Source organism: Coregonus lavaretus (genome assembly GCF_964263955.1).
Source record: "Coregonus lavaretus genome assembly, chromosome: 15".
Taxonomy (NCBI): domain Eukaryota; kingdom Metazoa; phylum Chordata; class Actinopteri; order Salmoniformes; family Salmonidae; genus Coregonus; species Coregonus lavaretus.
Window position 1 is genome coordinate 41,335,540 of NC_140002.1, and position 21,840 is coordinate 41,357,379.

General features: G+C 42.3%; 1 protein-coding gene and 1 pseudogene across 4 annotated transcripts; one reads left to right on the forward strand and one right to left on the reverse strand.

Moving 5' to 3' along the window:
* Window positions 1-4,736: 4,736 nt before the first annotated feature.
* On the forward strand, window positions 4,737-15,133 carry LOC311143155 (annotated as a pseudogene). Its single transcript has 6 exons — window positions 4,737-4,760; window positions 9,065-9,164; window positions 9,264-9,270; window positions 11,113-11,233; window positions 11,424-11,473; window positions 14,859-15,133. The product of its transcript is annotated as an uncharacterized misc_RNA (transcript).
* A 100-nt stretch (window positions 15,134-15,233) lies between these two features.
* Window positions 15,234-18,390, reverse strand: LOC311142689 (translation initiation factor IF-3, mitochondrial-like). Of its 3 annotated transcripts, none has more exons than XM_084178341.1 (4): window positions 18,243-18,390; window positions 17,526-17,989; window positions 17,073-17,224; window positions 15,234-15,492 (listed from the first exon to the last, which is right to left on the reverse strand). In XM_084178341.1, exons 2-4 carry the CDS (start codon window positions 17,986-17,988, stop codon window positions 15,259-15,261), a joined length of 849 nt encoding a protein of 282 aa, XP_084034467.1. In that variant the 5' UTR covers window position 17,989; window positions 18,243-18,390; the 3' UTR covers window positions 15,234-15,258. The 3 variants fall into 3 exon arrangements, with proteins under 3 accessions (XP_084034467.1, XP_084034469.1, XP_084034468.1); XM_084178343.1 differs by having other exon boundaries at window positions 18,331-18,388; XM_084178342.1 differs by having other exon boundaries at window positions 18,225-18,373.
* Window positions 18,391-21,840: the final 3,450 nt, after the last annotated feature.

Genomic DNA, 21,840 nt, shown 5'->3' on the forward strand with positions numbered 1-21,840 from the left:
ATAACTAAAAAAGGTTGAGCAATTGACAGAGGATGTCGCTGGGTGGGCATTTTCAGTCAAGACCCTTGTCTCGCCTACAACATACACACATATGTGTGTGGCAAGCTGTCAAGAAGCCTGACACAAGTAAGGAGATATTCAGGGTTGTACCATCAGATATTTTACGGAATGTGGCACAGGTCGTGAGTGTTGCAGAACACCGTTCCACATTTTCATCCCTTCATTATAAAATGTTGTCCTGGCACTAAACTAGGCCAACAGTAAATGTTTTGGATTAATCTAGAATATGACAGTTCTGTAACAGTAACACATTGTTACTGGACCTAGCCTGTGACATTCTATTTGTGTTTTTGAAGACTAGACTGGACAAAAGACACCCTCCACCCCTACCCAACTGAATGCCAATTCAGAAGAGGACAGCCCTGTTCGACACCCACCCCCTCATGCTGTGTTTTGCAGTATTTCACGTGATGGCACAGCATTGGCCAGGCGATGGCACAGAGGATTAAGAGCCTTAATTAAGATTTTGTAACAACTCAACGTGTGCTGTCTATATACGAGACAACGCAATGGGGACAGAGCTGCCTGTCCTGATGAAGATCATCTGCATTTCTATGCCATGATGGGACCTTGGGGGGTTATGTTCAAATGCAGTTTGTGAACGTATGCAGTCTGTGATTCTTGTTTGTGGAGTTAAGGATGGAGAGAGAGAGCAAAAGAGAGAGAGAGAAGAGTGTGTGTGTATGTGTGTGAATGAAAATGTCAGTGTGTGTACATGAGACAAAGGCAACAGTGAGAGAAAACAATCTGTATATTCAGTCTGTGAGAAGCAGTGTATAGAGTTAGGGGGTGCCCCAATCCCAAAATCCAACACAACACTGTGTAATGGGAGCTGACACTTATTGTATTAATATGGGCTAATGAGTGTCTAAAAGCCTGTGACCGTGTGCTTCAAGGAATCTCATCGTGTGCGTACGTGTGGGGGTTGGAGAAGACAAATAGCTATATTAACATAGTATACACTGAGTGTACAAAACATTAAGAACACCTTCCTAATACTGAGTTGTCCCCCACTCCCCCTTTTTTCCCTCAGAACAGCCTCCATTCGTCGGGGCATGGACTCTACAAGGTGTCGAAAGCGTTCCACAGGGATGCTGGCCCATGTTGATTCCAATGCTTCCCACAGTTGTGTCAAGTTGGCTGGAAGTCCTTTGGGTGGTGGACCATTCTTGATACACACGGGAAAAACTGTTGAGCGTGAAAGACCCAGCATCGTTGCAGTTCTTTACACAAACCAGTGCACCTGCCACCTAGTACTATACCCCTTTCAAAGGCACTTAAATATTTTGTCTTGCCCATTCACCCTCTGAATGGCATACATACACAATCCATGTATCAATTGTCTCAAAGCTTAAAAATCCTTCTTTAACCTGTCTCCTCCCCTTTATCTACACTGATTGCAGTGGATTTAACAAGTGACATCAATAAGGGATCATAGTTTTCACCTGGATTCACCTGGTCATTCTATGTCATGGAAAGAGTAGGTGTTCATAATGGTTTGTACTGTATATTGGTATATTGGTGTAATGGGATCCAGGCATAATGAAAAAAAAGATGACTCAAAAAGCGTTCTGTTACTCATTTCACAGAGGTAAATGAGCTTTCATAGCCATGGAATTTGGCAAAGCAAGAACCATGGTATGACTTCTTGCCTGTTGATACAGTAATGCTAATTTGCATATGGGAGACTGACTAGTGGCTGCTTTGCAAAACTACTAAATCATTCTGTATTTTGTATGAATTTTTTTATGAACATGATTTATCAAAATTCACGGGTGTTATTCTGTTACACAACTGAGTTATAATATGGAGATCATCAATCCGATATACCCACACACTTTCAATAGAATGAACAAGTTTGATAGAGATTGAAAAATACATAGGCCTGCAGTTCTGGTTTTGCCTTGAGATTGTGTCCTTGCCATTATAACTTGCCCAATTTAGCCACTTGATGGCAGTCTTGAGTAGGCCTGATTCCATAGCCTTATATCAGCAAACAGCGGCACATATCACCTTGATTTTTGTGTTTGTGTGTGACAAAAATATTAACCTATTATAGGAAATATAGGAAAGAGCTACAAAGATGATTTGTTTTCAATGACAGGCAATGATGTCCATGATGTCTGTTATCCCATCCATAGATGCTAACTACTTTAGAGCCTATTGACGATAGTATCTTCTTTACCGGGAGACTTTTGTCAAGAGCCCCGATGCTCGGTCTGAAAGTTAACACGCATCGCTTGCGGTACTGTTTTGGAAGCATAAGGAACATATCTTTCATATCAGCCAGAACTAATTTAAAAAAAACCAAAAGGTTAAATTACTACACACCTTTATAGGGTTCCCATACGGCCATATCGCCATGTTACAGCGCTTGTTTACGGAAGACAGACGGAAGACATAGGCAGCTACCTGTGCTAATTATACTGAACAAAAATACAAACGCAACATATTCAACGATTTTACTGAGTTACAGTTCATATAAGGAAATCAGTCAATTGAAATAAATCCAGTAGGCCCTAATCTATGGATTTCACATAACTGGGCAGGGGCACAGCCATGGGTGGGTCTGGGAGGGCATAGGCCCACACACTGGGGAGCCAGGCCCAGCCACAAAAGGGCTTTATTACAGAAAGAAATACTCCTCACTTTCATCAGCTGTCCGGGTGGCTGGTCTCAGACGATCCCGCAGGTGAAGAAGCCGGAGGTGGAGGTCCTGGGCTGGCGTGGTTACACGTAGTCTGCGGTTGTGAGGCCGGTTGGACGTACTGCCAAATTCTCTAAAATGACGGAGGCGGCTTATGGTAGAGAAATGAACATTACATTCTCTGGCAACAGCTCTGGTGGACATTCCTGCAGTCAGCATGCCAATTGCACTCTCCCTCAAAACCTGAGACATCTGTGGCATTGTGTTTTGTGACAGAACTGCACATTTTAAAGTGGCCTTTTGTTTTCCCCAGCACAAGGTGCACCTGTGTAATGATCATGCTGTTTATTCAGCTTCTTGATATGCCACACCTGTCAGGTGGATGGATTATCTTGGCAAAAGAGAAATGCTCACTATACAGGGATGTAAACAAATTTGTGCAAAACATTTGAGAAAAATAAGCTTTTTGTGGGATCTTTTATTTCAGCTCATGAAACTTTACATGTTGCCTTTATATTTTTGTTCAGTATAGCTATCTAGTGTGTGCTGAACAGTGGTGTAAAGTACTTAAGTAAAAATACTTGAAAGTACTACTTAAGTAGTTTTTATGGGTATCTGTACTTTACTATTTATATTTTTGACAACTTTTACTTCACTACATTCCTAAAGAAAAGTAAGTACTTTTTACTCCATACATTTTCCCTGACACCCAAAAGTACTCGTTACATTTTGAATGCTTAGCAGGACAGAAAATGGTCAAATTCGCACACTTATCAAGAGAACATCCCTGGTCATCCCTACTGCCTCTGATCTGGCGGACTCACTAAACACATGCTTCATTTGTAAATTATGTCTGTGTTGGAGCGTGCCCCTGGCTATCAGTACATTTTACCCAAAAAACAAGAAAATGGTGCCGTCTGGTTTGCTTAATGTAAGGAATTTGAAATTATTCGTACTTTTACTTTTGATACTTAGGTATATTTTAGCAACTACATTTACTTTTGATACTTAAGTATATTTAAAACCAAATACTTTTAGACATTTTTTTTTTTTTTTTGGTCATTTAGCAGACGCTCTTATCCAGAGCGACTTACAGTTAGTGAGTGCATACATTTTCATACTGGCCCCCCGTGGGAAACGAACCCACAACCCTGGCATTGCAAGCGCCATGCCCTACCAACTGAGCTACAGGGGACTACACTCAAGTAGTATTTTACTGGGTGACTTTCACTTTTACTTGAGTCATTTTCTATTAAGGTATCTTTACTTTTACTCAAGTATGAGTATTGAGTACTTTTTACACCACTGGTGCCGAACACCTGTGTGTAAGGGTAACTGGGGAGGAAGTGTAGTTCGTCAACTGGATGCACACACACTGTATGGATTTGTACAAAACTGCTACAGTAAGTGTATCTTTTTTATTTGAAAGATTCTTTCTTGCTGACATGAAAGATGAGGGGCATATCAGCATATGTTTCGAAAGCCATTTCAAAAGCGAGGATTATTAACGTTTTTAACGTAAAACACAGCGTTGGAATTGTAGTTCACACGGAGCCAAACGTTGGCGAATGTAACCACTGAAAACCCTACATATACAGAGAAGAAGGGAGATGTCTGTGTGAGTAGGCTACTAATAAATGAATCACACAAAAGCATAAAATGTGTTTACATCATTGGTCTAGACTGCATTATGAATGATCAGCAACAATATGACATTTTTGAGCAACAATATATGTTTGTCTCAAGAATGCGTTCTGCTTTTTTAGCAAGTCACTTCATGTAGCCACAGGCGCCGAGAATGCCGGGGTCAAAAACAGGGCACTCCGTCTGGCAAAACGAGTGCACTGGCGTAGGCTACACAGGCTGTTTTTACTGGGTCAGTAGACTTTAAATTTAGACAAAACACAGAAACATAGTGTCAATTTCGACGTAGTGTTACAATTTATAGATAGGCCTAGTGCACGGTTCCGACCTGCCTATAATGTGCCCATCCCCTCTCTCTCTGTCCCTCGCTAGCTCGCTATGAAAGATGCAAGTGTTTGTGTTCTCGGAAGTACGGCTACTAATCAGTCTCCTCCGTTCCAAAAAGACTGAATCTTATGAGTCTTGACACTCAGAAATGGGAATCGATGTGCAAGGAGTCGAGGGATCAATTATTTTGTTGTAGACTCTCCACCACTACGTCATCCTCGTTAACAGTTGGAAAAATGGCAGAGAAAGGCCAGTGACAGCAGCGAAGTCCTGTATGGCAATACTTTGAGAAGTTAAATGAGAAGGAAATGCAAACATTGCGAGGTGACATTGAGGTACAGTAATGGTAGTGCAGGTGCAATGCTAACCATCTGAAAGGAACGCACCGTGAAACCCAAACCGTTGCTGGCAGCAGCGCAGCTGCATTGTGAAGTTTTAACTGAAAACCGATTTAAAAAATTGACGTTTAAACATGAAGAAATATTGTCCATGTCACATCCCTATTTTAGACCATACCCCCAAATATGCTATTGAGCCCCTGCCAGCACATTGCCTCCACCTACATTTCAAAGTGCAGTGAAATTTAAGGTAAACAAGTCATTTGACAACAATAACACCTGTATTTTTACTGCAAATGAGTAGCTTGTAACTTACAGCGAAGGCTAGTCACCAGCAAAAACACAACAGCTGGTCTGCTAACATAACCTGCAAGACCATGCTGGTCAGACCAGCTTGACCAGCAAGACAATGCTGGTCTGCCAGCATAACCAGCTAGACCATGCTGGTCAGATCAGCTTAACCAGCATCCGACCAGCACTGACCAGCATGAACCAGCTTAAAATGTATGCTGGTCTACACTGAGTATACAAAACATTATGAACACCTGCTCTTTCCATGAAATAGACTGACCATGTGAAAGCTATTATCCCTTATTGATGTCACTAGTTAAATCCACTTCAATCAGTGTAGATGAAGGAGAGGGGGCAGGTTAAAGAAGGATTATTATTTTTATTTATTTGTTACCCCCTTTTTCTCTCAATTTCAATTACGAACTTGTCTCATCGCTACAACTCCCCAACGGGCTCAGGAGAGGCGAAGGTCGAGTCATGCGTCCTCCGAAACATGACCCGCCAAACCGCGCTCCTTAACACCCACCCGCTTAACCCGGAAGCCAGCTGCACCAATGTGTCGGAGGAAACACTGTTCAACTAACGACCGAAGTCAGCCTGCAGGCGCCCGGCCCACCACAAGGAGTCTCTAGAGCGCGATGAGCCAAGTAAAGCCCCCCGGCACCCGGACGACGCTGGGCCAATTGTGCGCTGCCCTATGGGACTCCCAGTCACGGCCGGTTGTGACAAAGCCTGGGATCGAACCTGGGTCTGTAGTGACGCCTCAAGCACTGCAATGCAGTGCCTTAGACTGCTGTGCCACTCGGGAGGACCTAAAGGACATGGATTGTGTATGTGTGCCATTCAGCGGGTGAATGGGAAGGGGGGTGAAACTCAGTATTGGGAAGGTGTTCTTAATGTTTTGTACTGTCAGTGTATGCTGTTTTTTCCCCCAGCAGGGCCCTTACAGGGCACTCCAGGGACTCTGTGTCATGATCCCCACCACAATTACAACACTGACCTTCTTCACTCCGATCTTCATCATACTCCATCCGTCTGCAAACATTTGAAACATGGCCAAATCATTTAAAGTTTACATTGTAGTGGTTTGGAAACCAATTATCTTACAGTGAGGGAAAAAAGTATTTGATCCCCTGCAGATTTTGTACGTTTGCCCACTGACAAAGAAATGATCAGTCTATAATTTTAATGGTAGGTTTATTTGAACAGTGAGAGACAGAATAACAACAAAAAAATCCAGAAAAACGCATGTCAAAAATGTTATAAATTGATTTGCATTTTAATGAGGGAAATAAGTATTTGACCCCTCTGCAAAACATGACTTAGTACAACCCGTTTCTTGTAGTTGGCCACCAGGTTTGCACACATCTCAGGAGGGATTTTGTCCCACTCCTCTTTGCAGATCTTCTCCAAGTCATTAAGGTTTCGAGGTTGACATTTGGCATCTCGAAACTTCAGCTCCCTCCACAGATTTTCTATGGGATTAAGGTCTGGAGACTGGCTAAGCCACTCCAGGACCTTAATGTGCTTCTTCTTGAGCCACTCCTTTGTTGCCTTGGCCGTGTGTTTTGGGTCATTGTTTTGCTGGAATACCCATCCACGACCCATTTTCAATGCCCTGGCTGAGGGAAGGAGGTTCTCACCCAAGATTTGACGGTACATGGCCCCGTCCATCGTCCCTTTGATGCGGTGAAGTTGTCCTGTCCCCTTAGCACAAAAACACCCCCAAAGAATAATGTTTCCACCTCCATGTTTGACGGTGGGGATGGTGTTCTTGGGATCATAGGCAGCATTCCTCCTCCTCCAAACACGGCGAGTTGAGTTGATGCCAAAGAGCTCGATTTTGGTCTCATCTGACCACAACACTTTCACCCAGTTCTCCTCTGAATCATTCAGATGTTCATTGGCAAACTTCAGACGGCCCTGTATATGTGCTTTCTTGAGCAGGGGGACCTTGCGGGCGCTGCAGGATTACAGTCTTTCACGCCGTAGTGTGTTACCAATTGTTTTCTTGATGACTATGGTCCCAGCTGCATTGAAATCATTGACAAGATCCTCCCGTGTAGTTCTGGGCTGATTCCTCACCGTTCTCATGATCATTGCAACTCCACGAGGTGAGATCTTGCATGGAGCCCCAGGCCGAGGGAGATTGACAGTTATTTTGTGTTTCTTCCATTTGCGAATAATCGCACCAACTGTTGTCACCTTCTCACCAAGCTGCTTGGCGATGGTTTTGTAGCCCATTCCAGCCTTGTATAGGTCTACAATCTTGTCCCTGACATCCTTGGAGAGCTCTTTGGTCTTGGCCATGGTGGAGAGTTTGGAATCTGATTGATTGATTGCTTCTGTGGACAGGCGTCTTTTATACAGGTAGTAACAAGCTGAGATTAGAAGCACTCCCTTTAAGAGTGTGCTCCTAATCTCAGCTCGTTACCTGTATAAAAGACACCTGGGAGCCAGAAATCTTTCTGATTGAGAGGGGGTCAAATACTTATTTCCCTCATTAAAATGCAAATCAATTGATAACATTTTTGACATGCGTTTTTCTGGATTTTTTGGTTGTTATTCTGTCTCTCACTGTTCAAATAAACCTACCATTAAAATTATAGACTGATCATTTCTTTGTCAGTGGGCAAACGTACAAAATCAGCAGGGGATCAAATACTTTCTTCCCCTCACTGTACATATGAGATGAGTAGTGCAAGATATGTAAACATTATTAAAGTGACTAGTGTTCCATTTCTTAAAGTGGCCAGTGATTTCAATAGGCAGCAGCAGCCTCTTATGTGCTAGTGATGAGTATTTAACAGTCTGATGGCTTTGAGATATAACCTTTTTTTCATTCTCTCGGTCCCAGCTTTGATGCACCTGCACTGAACTCGCCTTCTTGATGATAGCGGGGTGAACAGGCAGTGGCTCGGGTGGTTGATGTCCTTTATGATATTTTTGGCCTACCTGTGACATCAGGTGTTGTATGTGTCTTGGAGGGCGGGTAGTTTGCCCCCAGTAATGCGTTCGGCAGACCGCACCACCCTCTGGAGAGCCCTGCGGTTGTGGGCGGTGCAGTTGCCGTACCAGGCAGTGATACAACCCGACAGGAGGCTCTCAATTGTGCATCTGTAAAAGTTTGTGAGGGTTTTAGGTGCCAAGACAAATTTCTTCAGCCTCCTGAGGTTGAAGAGGCTCTGTTGCGCCTTCTTCGCCACACTGTCTGCGTGGGTGGACCATTTCAGTTTGTCGGTGATGTGTACGCCAAGGAACTTGAAGCTTTCCACCTTCTCCACTGCGGTCCCGTCGATGTGGATAGGGGGGTGCACCCTCTGCTGTTTCCTGAAGTCCACGATCATCTCCTTTGTTTTGTTGATGTTGAGTGAGAGGTTATTTTCCTGGCACCACACTCCCAGAGCCCTCACCTCCTCCCTGTAGTAGTCTCGTCATTGGTGGTAATCAAGCCTACTACTGTTGTGTTGTCTGCAAACTTGATGATTGAGTTGGAGGCGTGCATTTTTGTGTATACACAGAACATAAATACCAGAGGAAGACATTTTTTTCTCATCCTACTAAGCTTGTTGTAGGTAAAAGTCATAGCTAGCTAGCTATGTTATTGTTCTTCAAGAATCAATGCAATTGGTATTAATTGGAATGACTATTGAATGGGGGAAATATCCCACATTGGCATTGTGCATTTAATGCCACCACACCAACAATTCTTTCCTCTACCATTTGTGCTTCAATTTCTGCTGTATTCTGTTTGCAGAAACCATTTGTGTGTGAACATGACGGCTATGACAAGTCATTCTGCACCAAGTACCACCTAGCTTGGCACCAGCTGAGCCACAGTGGTGAGAGACCCTACAGCTGAGTATTTGTGTTTTTTAGCCCGCGAGTGCAGACATTTCAGACAAATTGAGTACGAGGAGTTCTGGCTACAATTGTGTGGTTCTGTTTGTTGACAGATGTACAGTAGATGGATGCACAGAGGCCTTCACCACAAATTACAATTTGAAGAAACATCTTAATCGTAAACTCAACCATGAGGAGAAACCGTATGAGTTTATCTTATTACTATATTTTCAGTAGGCCTTTGTCAGTTTTCTGGTTGAACACAGCACAGGTATTATGAAAAGCAGTAATTTGCTTACGGATGTGTCATTTGCTTTGAGGGATGTGGAAAGGCGTTCAGCTCAAGTCACATGAGTGTCAGCAACACACCAAACTACCTTCTTTTCAGTTAGTAAATTAAGGAGATTGGTTTACTAATGGTATTATCCCATGTTGTTGGTTGAAAAGGGATGTCCTGGATGACAGATTTGAGCCCTGTGAACTGAATATCGATGCATATTATAACCCAGTACAGAACATGCCTGGTACTCCTAGCTTTGTGGTCTAGAGAAGAACCCTTCATAGGGATCAGTGCAAGATTTTGATACTAATATCTGCCTTTTTGTCTTTCTCGCTCACTGGCTTTATAAATGTACCTTTGAGTGCTGCGAGAAACAATTCACTTCCCCAATAAACTACGGATTCATGAGAAAGTGCACAGAGGTAAGGTTTATCTCCTGATCCTGCAGCTGGCTTGTCTGGTAGTGACACTGAGCCCTGTAGGAGATGAACTGCTAAAATGTTGTTTTACCTCACACAGGTGAAGAACGGAAATATCACATTTACATAAGTATTCAGACTCTTTACTCAGTACTTTGTTGAAACACCTTTGGCAGCGATTACAGCCTCGAGTCTTCTTGGGTATGACGCTACAAGCTTGAAACACCTGTATTTGGGGAGTTTCTCCCATTCTTCTCTGCAGATCCACTCAAGCTCTGTCAGGTTGGATGGGGAGTGTTGCTGCACAGCTATTTTCAGGTCTCTCGAGACATGTTCGATTGGGTTTAAGTCCGGACTCTGGCTGGGCCACTCAAGGACATTCAGATACTTGTCCCGAAGCCACTCCTGCGTTGTCTTGGCTGTGTACTTAGGGTCATTGTCCTGTTGGAAGGTCAACCTTCGCCCCAGTCTGAGGTCCTGAGCGCTCTGGAGTAGGTTTTTAATCAAGGATCTCGCTGTTCATCTTTGCCTTGATCCTGACTAGTCTCCCAGTCCCTGCTGCTGAAAAATATCCCCACAGCATGATGCTGCCACCACCATGCTTCACCGTAGGGATGGTGCCAGGTTTCCTCAAGACGTGATGCTTGGCATTCAGGCCAAAGAGTTCAATCTTGGTTTCATCAAACCAGAGAATCTTGTTTCTCATGGTCTGAGAGTCATTAGGTGCCTTTTGGCAAACTCCAAGCGGGCTGTCATGGGCCTTTTACTGAGGAGTGGCTTCCATCTGGCCACTCTACCATAAAGGCCTGAATGGTGGTGTGCTGCAGAGATGGTTGTCCTTCTGGAAGGTCCTCCCATCTCCACAGAGGAACTCTAGAGCTCTGTCAGAGTGACCATCGGGTTCTTGGTCGCCTCCCTGACCAAGGCCCTTCTCCCCCGACTGCTCAGTTTGGCTGGGCAGCTAGCTCTAGGAAGAGTCTTGGTGGTTCCAAACTTCTTCCATTTAAGAAAGATGGAGGCCACTGTGTTCTTGGGGACCTTCAATGCTGCAGACATTCTTTGGTACCCTTCCCCAGATCTGTGCCTCGACACAATCCTGTCTCTGAGCTCTACGGACAATTCCTTTGACCTCATGGCTTGGTTTTTGTTTTGACATGCACTGTCAACTGTGGGACCTTTTATAGACAGGTGTGTGCCTTCCCGAACATGTCCAATCAATTGAATTTACCACAGGTGGACTCCAAGTTGTAGAAACATTTCAAGGATGATCAATGGAAACAGGGGTGCGCCTTTCAACCTGCAGAGCCACATCAGCTCTTTCCATGAAGAGCAGTGCCCTTACACCTGCCCCCTTGAAGGCTGTGGAAAGACCTTTGCCATGAAGGTATGGATACCTGACCATAGTCCTGTTGTGTTGCTACCAGATTCCCCTCTCTATTTCATCAAAATCAGCTCCTGTATCTCTGGAGGTGCATTTGAATGAGAGAGTGGTTCCCACACATTTTAATTACAGTAGTGATAACATGGATATATGGACCTATGTTCCCTTTAATAGAAAACGTTGTAGTTCACAGCAAAGCTTACAATGCCACAGTGTCACCATGATCCAGAACGGAAGAAACAGGTAAGAATATACAGTTGAAGTCAGAAGTTTACATACACTTAGGTTGGAGACTCATTTTTCAACCACTCCACAAATGTCTTGTTAACAAACTATAGTTTTGGCAAGTCGGTTAGGACATCTACTTTGTGCATGACACAAGTAATTTTTCCAACAATTGTTTACAGACAGATTATTTCACTTATAATTCACTGTATCACAATTCCAGTGAGTCAGAAGTTTACATACACTAAGTTGACTGTGCCTTGAAACCGCTTGGAAAATTCCAGAAAATGATGTCATGGCTTTAGAAGCTTCTGATAGGCTAATTGACATCATTTGAGTCAATTGGAGGTGTACCTGTGGATGTATTTCAAGGCCTACCTTCAAACTCAGTGCCTCTTTGCTTGACATCATGGGAAAATCAAAAGAAATCAGCCAAGACCTCAGAAAGAAAGTTGTAGACCTCCACAAGTCTGTTAATCCTTGGGAGCAATTTCCAAACGCCTGAAGGTACCACGCTCATCTGTACAAACAATAGTACGCAAGTATAAACACCATGGGACCACGCAGCCGTCATACCGCTCAGGAAGGAGACACTTTCTGTCTCCTAGAGATTAACATACTTTGGTGCGAAAAGTGCAAATCAATCCCAGAACAACAAAATTATCTATATCCACAGTAAAACTAGTCCTATATCGACTTAACCTGAAAGGCCGCTCAGCAAGGAAGAATCCACTGCTCCAAAACCGCCATAAAAAAGCCAGACTACAGTTTGCAACTGCACATGGGTACAAAGATGGTACTTTTTGGAGAAATGTCCTCTGGTCTGATGAAACAAAAATAGAACTGTTTGGCCACAATGACCATCGTTATGTTTGGAGGAAAAAGGGGGGCTTGCAAGCCGAAGAACACCATCCCAACCGTGAAGCACGGGGGTGGCAGCATCATGCTGTGGGGGTGCTTTGCTGCAAAAGGGACTGGTGCACTTCACGAAATAGATGGCATCATGAGGAAGGAAAATTATGTGGATATATTGAAGCAACATCTCAAGACATCAGTCAGGAAGTTAAAGCTTAGTCGCAAATGGGTCTTCCAAATGGACAATGACCCCAAGCATACTTCCAAAGTTGTGGCAAAATGGCTTAAGGACAACAAAGTCAAGGTATTGGAGTGGCCATCACAAAGCCCTGACCTCAATCCTATAGAACATTTGTGGCAGAACTGAAAAAGCGTGTGCGAGCAAGGAGGCCTATAAACCTGACTCAGTTACACCAGCTCTGTCAGGATGAAAGGGCCAAAATTCACCCAATTTATTGTGGGAAGCTTGTGAAAGGCAACCCGAAATGTTTGATACAAGTTAAACAATTTAAAGGCAATGCTACCAAATACTAATTGAGTGTATGTAAACTTCTGACCCACTGGGAATGTGATGAAAGAAATAAAAGCTGAAATAAATCATTCTCTCTACTATTATTCTGACATTTCTCATTCTTAAAATAAAGTGGTGATCCTAACTGACCTAAGACAGGGAATTTTTACTAGGATTAAATGTCAGGAATTGTGAAAAACTGAGTTTAAATGTATTTGGCTAAGGTGTACAGTGGGGGAAAAAAGTATTTAGTCAGCCACCAATTGTGCAAGTTCTCCCACTTAAAAAGATGAGAGAGGCCTGTAATTTTCATAATTGGTACACGTCAACTATGACAGACAAAATGAGAAGAAAAAAAAATTCCAGAAAATCACATTGTAGGATTGTTAATGAATTTATTTCCAAATTATGGTGGAAAATAAGTATTTGGTCAATAACAAAAGTTTCTCAATACTTTGTTATATACCATTTGTTGGCAATGAAGTCTTCACAAGGTTTTCACACAATGTTGCTGGTATTTTGGCCCATTCCTCCATGCAGATCTCCTCTAGAGCAGTGATGTTTTGGGGCTGTCGCTGGGCAACACGGACTTTCAACTCCCTCCAAAGATTTTCTATGGGGTTGAGATCTGGAGACTGGCTAGGCCACTCCAGGACCTTGAAATGCTTCTTACGAAGCCACTCCTTCGTTGCCCGGGCGGTGTGTTTGGGATCATTGTCATGCTGAAAGACCCAGCCACGTTTAATCTTCAATGCCCTTGCTGATGGAAGGAGGTTTTCACTCAAAATCTCACGATACATGGCCCCATTCATTCTTTCCTTTACACGGATCAGTCGTCCTGGTCCCTTTGCAGAAAAACAGCCCCAAAGCATGATGTTTCCACCCCCGTGCTTCACAGTAGGTATGGTGTTCTTTGGATGCAACTCAGCATTCTTTGTCCTCCAAACACGACGAGTTGAGTTTTTACCAAAAAGTTATATTTTGGTTTCATCTGACCATATGACATTCTCCCAATCCTCTTCTGGATCATCCAAATGCACTCTAGCAAACTTCAGACGGGCCTGGACATGTACTGGCTTAAGCAGGGGGACACGTCTGGCACTGCAGGATTTGAGTCCCTGGCGGCGTAGTGTGTTACTGATGGTAGGCTTTGTTACTTTGGTCCCAGCTCTCTGCAGGTCATTCACTAGGTCCCCCTGTGTGGTTCTGGGATTTTTGCTCACCGTTCTTGTGATCATTTTGACCCCACGGGGTGAGATCTTGCATGGAGCCCCAGATCGAGGGAGATTATCAGTGGTCTTGTATGTCTTCCATTTCCTAATAATTGCTCCCACAGTTGATTTCTTCAAACCAAGCTGCTTACCTATTGCAGATTCAGTCTTCCCAGCCTGGTGCAGGTCTACAATTTTGTTTCTGGTGTCCTTTGACAGCTCTTTGGTCTTCGCCATAGTGGAGTTTGGAGTGTGACTGTTTGAGGTTGTGGACAGGTGTCTTTTATACTGATAACAAGTTCAAACAGGTGCCATTAATACAGGTAACGAGTGGAGGACAGAGGAGCCTCTTAAAGAAGAAGTTACAAGTCTGTGAGAGCCATAAATCTTGCTTGTTTGTAGGTGACCAAATACTTATTTTCCACCATAATTTGCAAATAAATTCATAAAAAATCCTACAATGTGATTTTCTGGATTTTTTTCTCTCAATTTGTCTGTCATAGTTGACGTGTACCTATGATGAAAATTACAGGCCTCTCTCATCTTTTTAAGTGGGAGAACTTGCACAATTGGTGGCTGACTAAATACTTTTTTTCCACACTGTATGTAAACTTCCGACTTCAACTGTACATAGGCATTCCATGTATGCTAGAATATGTTCATTTATTTGACCATACACTTTGAATAGCCAGTTCTTAAACCTTACATTTTGTGCTGTTCCTCACATCCTATGTTAATGTTTAAAGCATATATTGCTGTTTGTTTATATGTATCTGTGAGTGTTCCAGCCCTGTATTAGCTGACCACCCATTTTTCATATCTACAGAAGAAACCTCGACCCAAGCGATCCCTCGTTTCCAGACTGAGTGGTTACAAGCTCAAGAAGAGCCGTCGTCCAAAGCCCCATGTAGCTTTGCAATCAGAATCCATTGTAAGTGGTCAGTCAGAGCAAACAAACAATGTTGGATCAGAGCCTATTGAACTGGTATCCCTTCTGCAGGACAGTCTTTTGCAACTCTGGTTAAGAAATCAAACAATGACCACCTAACCTGATTTTGCCATATTGCAGTATTACTTTTACAGTGCCAATTGGAGTAAATTTACTCCAGACAACCACCCTCCTCATAAAAAAAAAAACTGGATATGGCATGGCCTTTGTTTTCCATTCGTTTTTGTGCTCATAAGTTTACACACACAACTGTTAAGTTTGATTCTATTTATTAAGTTCAGTGCTGTGAGTCTGGTGTGAGGTCTGTGGGGGGAGCAGTAGGTGATGTGGTGGGCTGTGAGTTGGTATCAATGGCCGGCACTGCTGCACCTTTGTTCCTTTCTTTGAGTTCCTTCACCGAGGGTGGACGCAGGATGCACATGGCAGCTCTACCGTCTCGGATTACTTTGGGTTTGGAATCAAATCCCACCAGCACCTCTATCTGTTGCACCATCTGCTCCAGGGTTGTGTCCTGTTGTCAGAACCATAAAAGCACAACATTAACATTTGATCTGTCCATACTTTCACATCTCAGGAAAGTTAACATGGAGTCCTTGTACAGACAAAAGGGCACACTCCTTTTTCCATACACAATAAGAAGATAAATATTTACAGTGCCCTTCGTAATTATTGGGACAGTGACACATTTTTTATTGTTTTGGCTCTGTACTCAAGCACTTTGGATTATACAATGACTATGAGGTTAAAGTGCAGATTGTCAGCTTTAACTTGAGGGTATTTTCATCCATATTGGGTGAACCGTTTATAAATTACAGCACTTTTTGTACATAGTCCCCCCATTTTAGGGGACCAAAAGTATTGGGACAAATTCACTTATATGTGTATTAAAGTAATCAAAGGTTTAGTATATGGTCCCATATTACTAGCACGCAATGATTACATCAAGCTTGTGACTCTACAAACTTGTTGGATGCATTTGCGGTTTGTTTCAGTTGTGTTTCAGATTATTTTGTGCCCAATATAAATGAATGGTAAATCATATATTTTAGCATTTTGGAGTCAGAATATAATGTTTCTAAACATTTCTACATTAATGTGGATGCTACCATGATTATGGACAGTCCTGAATGAATCGTGAATAATGATGAGTGAGAAAGTTACAGACCCACAAATATCATACCCCCACAAAAATGCTAACCTCCCCAGTTATAGTAAAGGTGAGAGGTTAGCATGTCTTGGGGGTATGATATTTGTGCATCTGCAACTTTCTCACTCATCATTATTCCCTTTTCATTCAGGACTAGCCGTAAGGCATCCAACACGTTTGTAGAGTCACAAGCTTGATGTAGTCATTGCGTGCTAGGAATATGGGACCAAATACTAATCTTTTGCATACTTTAATACACATAAGTGAATTTGTCCCAATACTTTTGGTCCCCTAAAATGGGGGGACTATGTACAAAAAGTGCTGTAATTTCCAATATGGATGAAAATACCCTCAAATTGAAGCTGACAGCACTTTAACCTCATAGTCATTGTATCATTTCAAATCAAAAGTGCTGGAGTACAGAGCCAAAACAACAAAAAATATGTCTCTGTCCCAATACTTATGGAGGGCACTGTATAAGTAATACATGTTTGAGCCTGGTTTATGTTTGTTGCTAATGAATCTCTTTGCTCTGCCAAAGGAAAGTATATGTGTACATATACCGAATTTAATGTATATTTTTGCATTTAAAAAATAGAGTTCTTAATTCAAAACCAACTGTCTTACTATTTTGCTGGTTTCAACTACAGAATAGCGAAGAGGTATCTGGTGTGTTCAGGTTGACACATTTAGGTTCAAAATGGGAGGTTTACTGGTTGAAATTCTAATGGATATACAGTATATGTTCTGTCTAGTTCCATGAGATTGTTAGGGAGATGAAATACATGAAGATGGTAGTAGTCATTATACATACCTAATAAAAGCATCTCTAAAGCATCTTTGAAACTACAGAAGGGTGAATAGAACCTGTATATGGGACGTGTTTTTAGGTGATGTGCATCAGACATGTAAAAATAAAGCAATCCTATATAGATATTTCTCACCAGTGGCTGTGTATGTTCCACACGCCCTGTTCTCAGAGTGATTCTGACATGGTGCTTCTTGTCCAGCCAGCTCTGGACCTGCCTCAGCTTGGTTAGAAGATCATGGTTACCAATGTCAGAGGAAAAGGTAAGCTCCTTTACCTGCACAGGGCCTGTGGAGAGAATCAATCAATCAATCAATTTTATTTTATATAGCCCTTCGTACATCAGCTAATATCTCGAAGTGCTGTACAGAAACCCAGCCTAAAACCCCAAACAGCTAGTAATGCAGGTGTAGAAGCACGGTGGCTAGGAAAAACTCCCTAGAAAGAATGACGGTATGGTTTGGCTTTCAGAGATCAGACAGGAGAGGAGGCCTTTTACAGAATTCAGATATAACCACTGTATGCAATGCAGAGATGTGCATTTGTGTGATGTAAGGCAGTAGTTGTGTATGTGATAAATATTACACACCTGTCTTGGCTTTCTGTTTCTCACGCAATTTAAGCTGCTCCTCGTGGATCTGTTTGCCAGTCATTAGACGGTAGACGGGTGGATCTTTGTTTTCGTTGAGAGGGACCAGTTTAAGCCCATTCTCATCCATCAGTCTGAGGACATCAGCTCGATGCATGGTGCCCATGTTCTCTCCAGTCTCACTGATCACCTGCAGGTGGCGCTGGTGGATCTTCCGGCCAATACTGCCAATGGTGGCACGGGCTCGGGGATCCTGCTTCTTCTTCTTAGGCACCTGCCCCTCTTCAGTTTCATCCACTGTGGTGGACAGTGGAGACCATCCCCAAGACAATGATGCACTCACACATCTCCCATTATATGATAGGAGCCCAGCCCCAGAGGCTGTTCTCCAGGAGCTGAGAGTGCCACCACAGACACTTCTAGCTGCATGGCTCAGAGCCCACCTCAGACAAGCAGTAGACATTCTGGGCAGAACACACAGAGAGCAAGAGAGAAGTATACAAACATGAAGTTAGGCATTATTATTGCCAAAATAATGTAACTTTTGTCTAGCAATTACGTTTACAAGTCAGAAAATGCAAGTGAAAGACCATCAAAAACACACTGTTGATAAACATGGAAGCCTGGCTAGCTATAACGTTAGCTAAGCTAACAATATTTGACAGGGAGAAGTAGCAGCTTGTACAGAACGTGCCGTACAGGGCTAGGAATACATACAGCTCAGGCACGCGACGGCCAGCTTGCAGGTCGAACACAGGAACAAATGTAAACTTAGCTTTATATTGTACGTGAATTCAATACATACGTATTGCCTTACAACGGGAGGCGTTTATTTCCATACAACATGAAAATGGGGTCCTGTCTCCTTAACAGTTCTTGGCGCAGCATGATGACACAGTCGCAGAATAATTATCTGATTTGTAGTTTTAGATGTTGTTCGAACTAGTCACTTTCTTATTACATAACTTAGGCTATAATTAATAATGTGTTGGCTACTAATACTAAACTAGGCTGCTGCTGATTATAATAGCCTGATCATGGGCTAGACTAAATGTTATCAAATTATGTTCTAAGCAAACCTTGTGATTCCAAATCTAAGCTAGATTTTGAATAGGTCATGAGGCAATTGGTCTTTCAAACGAAAGAACAAATCTCATAGACATGGCATACATTTAAAATAATTTCAATAAATTTGGCAGACAATCGGAAATAATGATATAAAGGACCTGAAATAAAAGCGGGGTATTTTAAACAGACCAGTGCAAGCGTATTGCGCGTACGGGTCAGCTTCTGCGCGCTCATCTGAACGTAACTCGGGTTGACACAGTTTGACCCGTCAATACTCTACTCTGCCGGTCATTGTTTTGAACTTTCTTTCATGGGCACTGCATTTTAGCTTATATATTAAGCTAATTCGATGTATTTGTTCATGTTATCAGTACTCTATGTTCAATCTATATTAGGCTATATCCTGCATTTTCTCCATGTGTTCTTGATTTTAAAAAATGTTATAGGAACTTGGTATATGTTCAAAGGCAGTGGGGCCTTTATTTAAAGAGTCCCTTTATGTGTTTAGTGTAATTTGAGAGAGCTTAGTGAGGGGAAAAAGCTGATTGATAGACAAAAGTGATTTTCTATAGCTCTCAGAGGAGATCCCTTTGAAAGGAGGAGGCGGGAATGTTTTTTGTTGTTACTTTGGATGTTGGCAAACATTGTAGGCCTATATGCTCAATTATATTATCTTCATTAAAATCCCACTAGGTAGGCCTAATGATCTGAATTATAATTTCTGACAAGTCTGCAGTGATTGACTAATTGTCAACAACGTTTTAGAGATGTTCAGTGGGCTCTGCGGTGTGGGGTTATCCCCTGCCCAGGCCTTGGTCTATAGAAATAGTAAATCGAGAGATTTTACAGTCAGATGAGCAGCAATAGATTAATTTGTTTAACGCTGCCTGGTACAGAGAGAGTCTAATCTTCACTTTCTTCAATGGCTTTAACCTCAATGTCAGGGAGTGGAGCAACGTATTGGAGACTAGTCTCTCAAAGGCACACTGTCACCTGCCCAGCCACAGGTGCACCCCCTTCACTCAGGCTTTCTCGATGTCTTAGCTACAGTAAATGCAAAAAAGTATAGGTCAGAGGTTGCAGGGGAGGCGGTTACTATGTTATTGCCTGGTTTGAGGATAAGAAAGCGAGTCCTCGCTGGTGGGTCGTGAGGGAGGAGAATAGAGGCAGAGCTTTGGGGTTTAAAGAGAGTTAAAAAAGAGACCTCTGACAGAGCAAACTGTCTCTGTCACTCAATGCTGTATGGTGTGTTAGGCCTATCCCACTGGGCACTGATGTCAATTCAAAGTCTATTCCACGTTGGTTCATTGTAATTTCCTTGTGTGCCCAGTGGGATGTGTGTGTGTGTGTGTGTGTGTGTGTGTGTATGTGTCAACTCTGGACCTCGAAGCCAGTTCCACTATTTTTTTCATTGTTCCCCTCTAATCAAGGACTGATTTAGACATGGGGTGCTATTAATTGTCAGGTAGAACATAAAACCAGCAGGCTCTGGACCTCTTAGGGTAAGAGTTGAATACCCCTGGCTAGGGCAAGGGGTGTTGAAAATAAGCTGCATTGCACTTTTTGTATAGTGAGGGGTTTTAGTCTTGAAGGCATGTATCTGTATCTGGAGAAAAACTCAACTTTAACAGGATGTAGTGAGGATTCTCAGCTTTTAATTATCTGTTTTACAATGACAATTTGAGGCCTCAATTAATCTCAAATGTTATATCCTTTCAGTTTCTACAAACCAAACCATGGATTTTTATAGGCTTCAAAGGCTGCGTTTACACAGGCATCCCAATTCTGATCTTTTGACCAATGACTGGCAAAAGATCAGGGCCCGGTTTCCCAAAAGCATCTTAAGGCTAAGAATGTTGCTTTAATCTGATTGGTCAAAAGACCAAGAATTGCCTGTGTTAATGCAGCCTATGTCTGGTTACAGTGTGGAACGTATTAGTAGCCTATAAGCGTTTTATGATGAGGAACATAATAGGAAGCCAATTGTATAGGCTGTTTGCAGTGCTGTGGTGTCCGGACAGCTAAACTACATAATGATTAAACTCAACCATTCAACAAGCCGGGCAATGGTTAAAATGTAGAGCAACATGATGGTAGGCCTACTAACTGCCAATGTTAAATGGAAGCCTATTTAAATAACATTCTTTAAATGGGAATCTGAACAAAAAAGGTGCCTCGTTTGCAAGTAGCAGGTGGATGATTGTATATGGTCGACTGACTGGAAAGAAAAATGCATTTCTCGAAAGAGCATTCATGGTGGAGAAATCGAGCTTCCTCATTTCTTAATTAGCGCAGAAATTCTGCTTCCTCTTGCTGGCACCCCGCGTTGAAGCGACACCCCAACAAAAAGGTCAGTTACCACACGAAAACGTTTCTGTATCCTCTCAAAAGAGACTGTAACAATTCAGCACAATGTTTATTTTACATATTTCTTTTCGTCTTCATTCCATTGGTGGGACTTCTATGTGTTGGGCTGGTTTTCCCAATGACAACAACTACGTTTCGGCAAATACACAGATGCGGGCTATGTGGTGCTGACTAGCACCCGAATGAGCTGATGATCAACGGAAACGTAGCATAACGCCTCCCTCCCCCTCTCTCTCTCTCTCTCTTGCAATTAATGTCTCAATTAATTAATACATTGCCAAACCATTTTTAGGCCTATAGCTTACAGACAATGGTAATAATTGTTATGTCCTTGATTGAAAACGTGAATAAAAAATATCGATTTATTCATTTTCTGTCGCCATATTAATCCACCATTCAACTGATTCGTCAATTAGTCTTAGAATTAGACAATTCTCTCTTGCATCTATCAATAATTTCATTGTTTGGTGATCTGACGTTGAGAAAGTTTGAAGCCACTTGAAACAGGAAACAACGACTTAATTTTTTGTTAAAGTATACATTTCATTATAAAACATATAGTAGCCTATTCTTATTACTGTGAAATTATAATTCTAAATTATATCATGATTTTAAAAATGTTTGATATTATGCCACATAGTCACTCTTGTCAAACTGTGCCGCTCTGCTATAAGCTATGGTATCTGCAGGTACATAACACTGAAAGGAAACTCCAAATAACAGTTACAGTTTACAGTGTTGTTATTAGGCTACTCCTGTAAGTACATTGTAACAATTATTGTTATTATGCATTGTTGCATTGCACTTATCAATAACCCTCATTAGACAACCCACTTGTAGGCTACTTCAAATATAATAATTACAGTAATAGGATACTTTA

Excerpts from the sequence above, each read along its gene's own strand:
- LOC311142689 (XM_084178341.1), bottom strand. The coding sequence starts at position 17,988 with ATGTCTACTGCTTGTCTGAGGTGGGCTCTGAGCCATGCAGCTAGAAGT. Across the intron at positions 17,225-17,525 it reads GAAACAGAAAGCCAAGACAG|GCCCTGTGCAGGTAAAGGAG; the intron begins GTGTGTAATATT and ends TTCTCTCCACAG. Across the intron at positions 15,493-17,072 it reads TGGAACATACACAGCCACTG|GACACAACCCTGGAGCAGAT; the intron begins GTGAGAAATATC and ends TTCTGACAACAG.